Source organism: Meriones unguiculatus, chromosome 20 (genome assembly GCF_030254825.1).
Source record: "Meriones unguiculatus strain TT.TT164.6M chromosome 20, Bangor_MerUng_6.1, whole genome shotgun sequence".
Taxonomy (NCBI): domain Eukaryota; kingdom Metazoa; phylum Chordata; class Mammalia; order Rodentia; family Muridae; genus Meriones; species Meriones unguiculatus.
This window is the reverse complement of record NC_083367.1, coordinates 42,275,133-42,284,995: the sequence shown is the minus strand read 5'-3', so window position 1 is coordinate 42,284,995 and position 9,863 is coordinate 42,275,133. Positions and strand designations below refer to the sequence as shown.

The following is a 9,863-nucleotide window of genomic DNA, read 5'->3' as shown; positions in this document are numbered from 1 at the left end:
TGGTTCCCTCGCTCCCCTGACGCTTTACGGCTCCGCCTCGGCGCGGCCATCTGCTCCGCGTGAGTGCCGGGGTCTCCTCCAGCCCCGCTCCCTCCGCCCCTCCGCTCGCGCCCTTCCCCGCCCCCACCCCGCCGGGCTCCGCCCCTTCCCCCTCCCGGCGCCGCGGGCTCCGAATCTTCCCCGCGGTTGCCGGGGAGACGAGCCGATACCGGGCAAATAGGCATTGGGGAAAGAAAAGGGGGGAAAGCTGCACGACAGCCCGTTAACAAAGGAGCCATAAAAGCAGCCCCCGAATGTCTGGGAGAAAAATCCGAAAGCGAACTAGCAATCACCCCAATTTAAAACCGGAGGGAGACGCAGAGGAAGGGGCAAGGTTCCCGTGGGTGTTGGGAGTCGGGGGAGAGGGGGCACAGATTGCCTTTTGAGCTTTTGGGAATCTCCTGGATGGTGGCGTTGGATCAGCCCAGTTGGCTTTTCAAGCTGGAAACTGCTAATGAGGGATTCGCGTCCATCCTGGCGGCTGGGGTCTCGGGCCAGGCCAGCAGGCTTCCTGACGGGTACTAACACGTTGGTTGGCAAGAGGCGTTTCGACGAAATGGTCCTTCCAGCTGCTCCGTGGACTATGGCTTTCGGGACCGAATAATGTATCTAAAGGAACTGGACAGTCAGGATATGAAACTTCGCGCAACGGTGTCCTGCTCAGTGACTGTCAAGCAGCCCTTGAACAAAGGGTTATTGGCTTGAACCAACTGTCCTTTCTCACTCAGAGTGTGACCTATTTCCCTACAATGAACAGAAAATAAAACTGTTTGACAATTCCGAGCCAACACCAAGAGAAATGAGCCATTCCCTCGACTGCTTCTCGCTTCCGTCGTCCGCGTTGCTCGGTCACTAAATGCAAACGACAAAAGATGGTTTGGCTTTTTTTTTTTTCCCCGTGAGTGAAAATGTGGGTGGCAGAGAAATGTTTATTAAGCTGCACCTCTGTCCTCTCTCCCTGCAAGACACATTAAATGGGCGCCTTGTCTTTCAGATACTTCGGTGGCAAGGGCTGTAGAGACAGAGAGAGAGAGAGAGACAGAGACAGAGACAGAGACAGAGAGAGCGAGCAAGAGAGAGAGATCCTACACATCGCTGTAGACTTTAGCCCGAGTTAGACGTGGAGTCTCCAGGGATTTTTCTTGCTGTCTCTCAACACTGCAAGCGGTTTCTTCTGAGACTCGGAATCGGTCTCTTAGAATTTCCTCGCGGCTGCCTCCCTTCCAGGAGCACACTTGCTGCCGCGCACTCACAGGTTCAAAACCAGAGTCCCTCCGCTGTGGGCAGCAGGCTCTGAAAGCAGCCGGGGTCGACGAGAGGAGCAGCCTCCCGACTGGAAATATGGATGCGAACACTCAAGGCTCGGTCTGGCTTTACCGCAGAGGAAAATGAATCACGTCGTTTCAGGCACTGATAAAACGCAAGCAGTTTCGATCTTCTGCAAATGGTCCTCGCTGTGTTTTGGTGAAAACCGATCGCTAATTGGAATGGCCGGGGAGACGGGATTTGAGGCGCTCCAAGGACCAGTCTCAAAATATTTTATTTCACGCCCGTGGAAGAGGGAAGGGAGCGTGGCTTAGGCTGTTTGCTGCTTTTGCATTTCCCACATCTGGCCTACAGACCTAATTCCAACTGGAGATCTCGCTAGAGGAAATTCGATCTTCGTGGTTTAAATACCTTTCAGTGTGGGACGATCTAATAATTACAGCAGTTAAAAAAAAAAAACCCTAAAAACAAAACCGAAAAAAAAAAAAAAAAACTCTTGCGACTATATGTGAAACCCATATGGAAGGCGGAGAAAAAAAATATGCTGCGAGCACCCAAATCCTACCCATTGTCTTTAACACCCGAATACACACTCACACACGTAAACACACGGGGAAGGTGGGGGAGGGGAGAGAGTGGCTGGAGACAGACACGGAGAGAGACAGGCAGGAGTCACTGCGAGTCAAGTTAAAGCTCTCTCCGCCCCCCGCCCCCCATCCGTGAGCACCCCCTCCGTGTTAATTAATTCCAAACAAAGCAAGCCAATCAAGAGACGCACTGTTATTTGCAGGCCGAGGGGAGACGGGAGGCACGTTATTTTTTTTTTAATTGATTTATTTATTTGGAGGACATTAATTCTCGGTCCGGGGCTGATTTTCAAACCGCTCGGCAGAGCGCGGCTCCATTGTTCGCCCGGAGCGCAGGCCCCGCCCCGCGCTTTGTGTGCGGCGCGCGGATTGGCCGGCGCGCGCGGGGGCCGCGTCAGCGCCCGCGAGCCCATTCATCTGTGCACTTGGGCGTTGGACCCCGCATCTTATTAGCAACCAGGGAGATTTCTCCATTTTCCTCTTGTCTACAGTGCGGCTACAAATCTGGGATTTTTTTTTTATTACTTCTTTAAAAGAAAAAAAAAGATCTACACTTGGGCTCTTTTTTTTTTTTTGGTGCGTGCTCGACTTTTCCACCTTTTTCCCCTCCTTCCTGCGAGGCTGCTTTGCTTTTTTTTTTTTTTCTCTGATCTCTTCGACTGAAATTTTTTCCTCCGGAGTGTATTTAATCGGCTATCTTCTGTCCTCCTCGCCACCCCCACCCCCTCCCTCCGGTGTGTGTGTGCCGCCGCCGCCGTTGCTGCCGCCGCCGCCGCTGCTGCTCGCCCCGTCGTCGTTCCACCGACCCAAGGCTCTTTGTTTCCCCTCTTGGATCTGTGGAGTTTCTTTGTTGAAGAAGCCAGCATGGGTGCCCAGTTCTCCAAGACCGCAGCGAAGGGAGAAGCCGCCGCGGAGAGGCCCGGGGAGGCGGCCGTGGCCTCGTCGCCTTCCAAAGCGAACGGGCAGGTAAATTCTACCTGTGGGTCTGGGCATTCCGCGGGTCTCTCTCTCTAAGCCGGACGGCCTCGCCTTCCCCTGCGGTCGCGCCCGGGGAGAGGAGCGTGGCGAGATCCTCGTCTGGAAGTTGAATAGGAGACGGTAGCCCGGATTGTCAATTTTTCATGGGAAGGGTACCCCCTGCCCCCACCCAGAGGAGTGGTTCCCGGGGCTCCTGGCCGAGCCCTGGGTGCACCAGGGGGAAGAGTGATAAACCGACTAAAATGGCGTGGTTTGGAGAACGGCTGAACGTGACTAGCTAGGGCCCCCACCCCCGACCCCAAGCCCCTCCGGCTTGCATCGGTGTTTGGGGCCACGGTGGTGTGGTGGTGTTCGGGGTGGGTTTCGTGCTTGTGGTCGAGGCTGGGCCGCCTTGGAGGTCTCCGGCGTGGCTGTGTGTGCGCGCGCCCGTGTGTGGATGTGTGTGTAGCCGAGGGGAGCCGTGGCGGATGGCGGGGGAGGGAAGGCCAGCCGGGAGGACTTGGGTTACTGGGTCCAGGGGCAGCGCGCCTGGGTTCTTGGAAAGGTGGCGGGTTACAGGCGGGCAGGCGGCCTCTCCAAGTGCTTTTCCACGGCTCTGTGTAATCACACACCCGTAGGACTTTTTAAACGGTGTCCTGGTGTGGTGGGTTTTTGAAAGACCCTTCCCTGACTGCCGGGAGGGGGCAGCTAGGGTGTTTTGGTTTCGTGTGGGTGGCACCTCGGCCACCCTCGAGGGTCGCCCCCGTGCAGAGGCGACCCAGGCAGAGAGCCACGGTTGGGTGGGCTCAAGAGGTCGGCCACGGGTGGCTGCCTCACAAACACCGGGCGCCCACCACGCCTCTTTTCCTAGAGCAAAGGCCGTGTGCAGCCTTCGCCTGCCCCGAACCCACTGGGGCAAGACCGGCTCTGTCAGGAGGCTTTTTAGACCCGTTAAAAAATGCAAAAGGAGCTGCCCGGGCGCGCCCCGGGTTTGCAGGATCCTGGGCGAAGGTGGGCGTGGGAGCAGAGGCGAGACTTCAGAAATCACGGGTTTTTTTTTTCCCCCCAACCCCGGGGCCTGCTGGTGTAGGAGCCTCGGAGAGGCCGAGCCCCCAGCCAGGCAGCCACCCGAGCTTTGTTTGCGGACTCCGGGGCTGCGCGATCCGGGCTCGGGGGCGCCTCGGCCTGCGGGCAGGGCCCGGCTGGGCAGGGCGGGGTGGCCCCGCCCCCGAGCGCGCCCGCCCGCGCCCCGCTCGCTGCCGTGGAGGAGCAGCGCCCCCTGCCGGCGCCGCCCGGGGGTCCCGGGAGCGTGGCTCGCCGGGGATGCGCGGGCTCCTCCACGGGCTTCGCCCCGGCCGCGGCCCCCGGGGCGCGTGGGGTCGGGGGGGGGGGGGACGGCGCCGCCACGGCCGCCCCGAGTGACCCTTGCCGGATTTGTGTGTTTTTTGTTTTTCTTCCATGTGTCTGTCCCGCAGGAGAACGGCCACGTCAAGGTAAACGGGGACGCGTCGCCCGCGGCCGCCGAGCCGGGCGCCAAGGAGGAGCTGCAGGCCAACGGCAGCGCCCCGGCCGCCGACAAGGAGGAGCCGGCGAGCGGCGGCCCCGCAGCCCCCGCCGCGGCCGACCAGGACGAGGCGGCCGCCGCCCCCGAGCCGGCTGCCGGGGGCGCGGCGGAGAAGGAGGCCGCCGAGGCCGAGCCCGCCGAGCCCGGCTCGCCCGCCGCCGAGGCCGAGGCCGCGTCCGCCTCCTCCACGTCGTCGCCCAAGGCGGAGGACGGGGCGGCGGCGTCGCCGAGCGGCGAGACGCCGAAAAAAAAAAAGAAGCGCTTTTCCTTCAAGAAGTCCTTCAAGCTGAGCGGCTTCTCCTTCAAGAAGACCAAGAAGGAGGCGGGCGAGGGCGCTGAGGCCGAGGGCGCCGCCGCCGACGGCGCCAAGGACGAGGCCGCGGCGGGCGACGCGGCGGCGGCGGCGGCCCCCGGGGAGCAGGCGGGCGGGGCGGGCGCCGAGGCCGGAGAGCCCCGGGAGGCGGCGGCGGCGGCGGCCGAGCCCGAGCAGCCCGAGCAGCCCGCGGCCGGCGAGCCGCAGGCCGAGGAGCCGTCGGAGGTCGGCGGGGAGCAGCCCGCGGAGCCCGCGGCCGGCGACGCGCCCGCCGCCGCCGCCGCCGCGCCTGAGCAGGAGGCGCCGGCGGACGAGCCCGCCGCGTCCGCAGCCCCCGCCGCGTCGCCGGAGCCGCAGCCCGAGTGCAGTCCGGAGGCGCCCCCCGCGCCCGCGCCCGCGGCGGCCGAGTAAGCGGCCTTGACGTAATCGAAGAACTTTTCCTCCCCTCCCCCACGCCCCCCCAGTTTGTTTGTTGGAGTGGTGCCAGGTACTGGTTTTGGAGAACTTGTCTACAACCAGGGATTGATTTTTTTTTTTTTAAGACGTCTTTTCCTTTTAATTTTGCATTTTTTTTTTAAAGCAGCAAATTTTGTTTGTTCTCTTTTTTTTTAAGTCCCCTCCCCACAGATTCCCTTCTCAAATCGTTGTTACCACCATTCCGACAGGTTGAGGACAGTTTAAGACAGCTTCCTCCGCCTTCTTTTTTCTTTTCTTTTTTTTTTTAAATTTTTCTTTTGCATCAGTATTAATGTTTTTTGCATACTTTGCATCTTTATTAAAAAAAATGTAAACTTTCTTTGTCAGATCTATGGACGTGCCCATATATGAAGGAGATGGGTGGGTCAAAAAGGAGTTATCAGATGAAGTGATAGGGGCCACTATGGGAAATGGAGACAGTGCATAACCATGCTAAGATAATATGCCACTAAAATGACGGTGTAAAGGCTTAGGGATTTTCTTTTTCTTTTTTTTCTTTTTCTTTTTTTTTTTAAAGAAAAGTTATTACGATGTATTTTGTGAGGCAGGTTTACAACACTACAAGTTTTGAATAAGAAGGAAAGAAAAAAATAAAGACACCAATACCCAAGATCTTAAAAAAAACAAAAAAAAAAAACGATCATAGTCTTAGGAGTTCATCTAAACCATAGGACTTCTTGCTTATCTCCTGTTAGCTGTACCAGTCAGTGATTAAGTAGAATTACAAGTTGTATAGGCTTTATTGTTTATTGCTGGTTTATGACCTTAATAAAGTGTAATTATGTATTACCAGCAGGGTGTTTTTAACTGTGACTATTGTATAAAAACAAATCTTGATACCCTTCAGAAGCACATGAGGTTTGCAACTCTCCACCCTGCCCATTTTTGTAAAACTGCAGTCATCTTGGACCTTTTAAACACAAATTTTAAACTCAACCAAGCTGTGATACGTGGAATGGTTACTGTTTATACTGTGGTATGTTTTTGATTACAGCAGACAAGGCTTTTTTTTTTTTTTTCCAGTTGTCTTTGAGAATAAAGGAAAAACAAATATTCAGATGCAATGGTTTTGTGTAGCATCTCGTCTGTCGTGTTTTGTAAATACCGGAGGAGCTTTGACCAATTTGACATAGAGCTGGAATGTAACTTTGCTTACAAACATTGCTATTCAACTCCTGCTTAAGGTGTTCTAATTTTCTGTGAGCACACTAAAAGCAAAAAAAAATAAATGTGAATAAAATGTACAAATTTGTTGTGTTTTTTTATGTTCTGAGGCTGACTTCTAGGTCTTAGGTTAATTTTGAGGAAGACCTTGCATGCCATCAAAAGCACATTTGGCTGTGGTTTTTGATAGGAAGTTTTCAAGCTCTGAAATTCATAATTAGCCGTGTCAGATTTCATACGTAGGAAGGTCTTATATACCGTGTCAACTGTTAATCATTTATCTGCTTTTAATTTGCATTTAGAAACGGAAGATTTCTTTTACTGTAGTTAGAGCATGCCAGATTAAGTCATTTAAGATAAAAGTGGCTTGACCCTAAGACTATTTAAAATGTCTTATGAGACCGTTTTATAAACCATTTTCTTGTCATGCAGGTCCAGAGCCTTTATAATCAGTAAGAGTGTTGAGTTCAGACTGCACAAAAGTCATGAAAAGATAGCCAAACATGTTCAAATGTTGACGGTGTATTACCTGCTAGAATAAGCCTTAGCATCTGACTGATTTTCAGGTTGTTGTTTAAGGACAGGTTTCTATCAGGAAGGAATGGCATTGAATGGACAGCATTATCAGTCTATGGACCATTAGCATAGCTGAAGCTTTTATTTTTAATCAAAGTGTTAGCATCTTGTTATTCGAAGGAGAAGATAATTATATATTAATCCTTACTAGTTTACTTTCTGCTTACTTCCCATTTCATAACTGGATAATTTTACTGGATGCTAAACTGGTTTTTGCTTTGTTTTGTTACCATTGCTTTATTAAATGAGCAATAGCCCACCTGTTGTGCTCTCTTGACCAAGGGTGCACGGTGGGGTTCAGGAGAAAGTTGACCCACACCTGTGGTGGCTCCTCAATAGCATATTGTATTAAAAGAAAAAAATAACAGCATTAGCTTTTTGATAATGCTCCTCTAATTGAAATAATGGAACAAAATTAATGCTTCTTTTTCTTTCTAAACACTCTCTCCCTCTAATGAAACCATGTAACATTTGGAAGAGTATACTTGATCCTGAGTTTCTTGATTTTTGGAAGATTAAAATCAAACCTGGTAACCAAAGGACTGATATTTGGGACTTTTCCCCACTTTAACCAACTTGTTCAAAAACCCCTAGTTGGCCAAATATGGTGCCTGGTATGCAGTAGGAATCAATTGAAATGGATTAAAAAAAATAACTCCTGAAGTGAGTAGTTAAAAAAACTGTGTAGAAAACTATTCTATATTGCTAGGTTTGTTCTTTTAACAGCTGGGATTTATTGAGATGCATTATTTTGATTTTTAATCACTGCCTAAAACACTTTGGGTGGCATTGATGGAGTGGTGGATTTTTCTCCAGGTGGCTAAATGCAATTTGACATACTTTTCATCCAAAGTTTTGTACATCCTATTGTTTTCTAATGGAAAAAAAATTGTTAATATGGCTTTTTGTACTACTAAAAATAGCTTTGAGATTAAGGAAAATAAATAACTCTTGTACAGTTCAGTATCGTGTTATTAAGTCTGTATTGGCAGTGTGTACAGTGGCATTTGCTGTGGTCATGAAACACTTGATTATAATAATCATTTGGTCCAGTTCCTATTGCTTGTAAAAATAAAGTTTTACCAGTTGATATCATCAAGCCTGCTAAAATAGGGTGTTCTACAAATTTTATTTTTTATTTCAATTTTTAGAGAAGAAATGTGTTAAAGGTGTTATGAGGGCTCAGTTTAGGATTTAGACAAGACATGCTTGGTATTGTACTTAGAACGTGCCTGAACTGTTGTTAGTTCCTTGACACTGGTTCACCATGTGACTCAGGTTAGTCTTGAACAGGCAACCCTCCTGCCAGTGCCTGGATTAACGGAGTGGGTCCCCCAAGCACACTTTAAAGAGATCCTTTAGGAGTTGGAGGGAGTGAGATGTATCTAGTTCAATATTTACACTGTACTTAAATTTGAACGTGCTGAAGAACAATTGGCTAAACAGCTGGGCTTCGAGGCTCCATCTTATTTTTAATCATTCACTGCAACCCAAACATTTTCCCATCTCTGATTCCCAGACAAGTGGAGGTACTCAAAGCAGGTTGTAGCAAACAAATCCACCCACCTTTCATTTCTTAGTAGGAATTTAAGTTGGAGTACTTGAAAGTAAAAGAGGCTGTGTATGCGTTTCAACAGACTTAATTTAGGGCATCTTTGTGTTATTGATGTTTTTTTTTTTTTTAAGTGTATTAAATAAGGGCATAATTGATTAAAACCAATGGGGATTACCTTTCCTCCCTCCTTCCATTTCACCTTTATCTAGTTACAGGAAAAGCATGAATCATAAAATCAACTTTCATGGCTACATGTTTGCGGGTTTTTTGTTGTTTTAGTTGTAGGGAGGTCAGGGCCAAAGTGGAGCAATTTTTGTCTACAATTTCTTCAACACCAAAAGCCTTTTTGAAATCCTCTTTCCAGGACACAGATTGGAAACATTTCATTGTTTATAATTAGGGCTTTTGTAAGCCAAATGGTGATTCCTGGTTTGATCTGCCTAATGAACTCAGTGACAGTGGCTCTCCTGGTAACAGCTTTCACTCCAGAATGGAAGACTTTTGGAAATCTTCATTTTGGAAATTGTATTTTAGATTATAGCCATTTTTTTATGGAGAAATTTTAAAAATATTTTGGATTTTAAAAGCATCTAATAAATCAAAAGTTCAGGACGCTCAAAACAGAACCTTGCACACCTTTTTTTGTTGTTTGTTTTTGTTTTGAGTTTTGTTGTTATTTTGTTTTGTTTTTTATTTTTTTCAAGGCAGGGTTTCTTTGTTCAGCCCAGGCTCTCCTAGACTCAATAGAGCAAGCTGTCCTCAAACTCAAAGATCCACACCTAAAACTTGCTGGGGTTAAAAGGCCTGTCCCACCTCTGCCTGGCTCATTTGGATATCTTAACTGTTTCATTTTAGGGAAGTACTTAAACTCTATGAACTTTATGACCCTGTATTGGAAATGTGAAGAACCACAACTTTACCCACGTTTATTGAGACCTCAGTGTTCAAAAACAAGACGGCTAACACTCGGGAATTTGACGCTAACTGTAGCTCCACATTACAACTAGAGCAGCCTTCGAGGATCACAATACGATCCTTCCGAGTAGTCATTTTGTTGCTGTCCTCGAGGGGCTAAGTCGAGTTAAATACACAGCACACACAATTGCTTGGTATGCTCCTGGACACATAAGAAGAAAAAAGAAGCAAAATCATCTGTGTAGTCAACAATTTAAGTCAGGAGGATTCTGGTCGAAGAAAATGTTGCCGAGGCAGCTCTGTTAAAGTTTTGTCGACTACCCTGAGCTCAGCAACGCTGGGCTCCATCACATTCAAGAGAGCATGAGCCTTAGTAGCCCTTTTTAGTGACGACAGACAGTACCGGCTGACCCTCCTGTGTGTTAACTGTTATTTGCCAGAACTTCCATG

General features: G+C 49.7%; 1 protein-coding gene across 1 annotated transcript; it reads left to right on the top strand.

Annotated features, from left to right (window-relative positions):
* Window positions 1-432: 432 nt before the first annotated feature.
* On the top strand, window positions 433-7,906 carry Marcks (myristoylated alanine rich protein kinase C substrate). Its single transcript, XM_021639352.2, has 2 exons — window positions 433-2,858; window positions 4,325-7,906. Exons 1-2 carry the CDS (start codon window positions 2,757-2,759, stop codon window positions 5,135-5,137), a joined length of 915 nt encoding a protein of 304 aa, XP_021495027.2. The 5' UTR covers window positions 433-2,756; the 3' UTR covers window positions 5,138-7,906.
* The last annotated feature ends 1,957 nt before the right edge of the window (window positions 7,907-9,863 follow it).

Bases quoted from the DNA above. Each gene is read 5' to 3' on its own strand.
- Marcks (XM_021639352.2), top strand. From the start codon at position 2,757: ATGGGTGCCCAGTTCTCCAAGACCGCAGCGAAGGGAGAAGCCGCCGCG. The intron at 2,859-4,324 runs GTAAATTCTACC...TCTGTCCCGCAG, and splicing joins CTTCCAAAGCGAACGGGCAG to GAGAACGGCCACGTCAAGGT.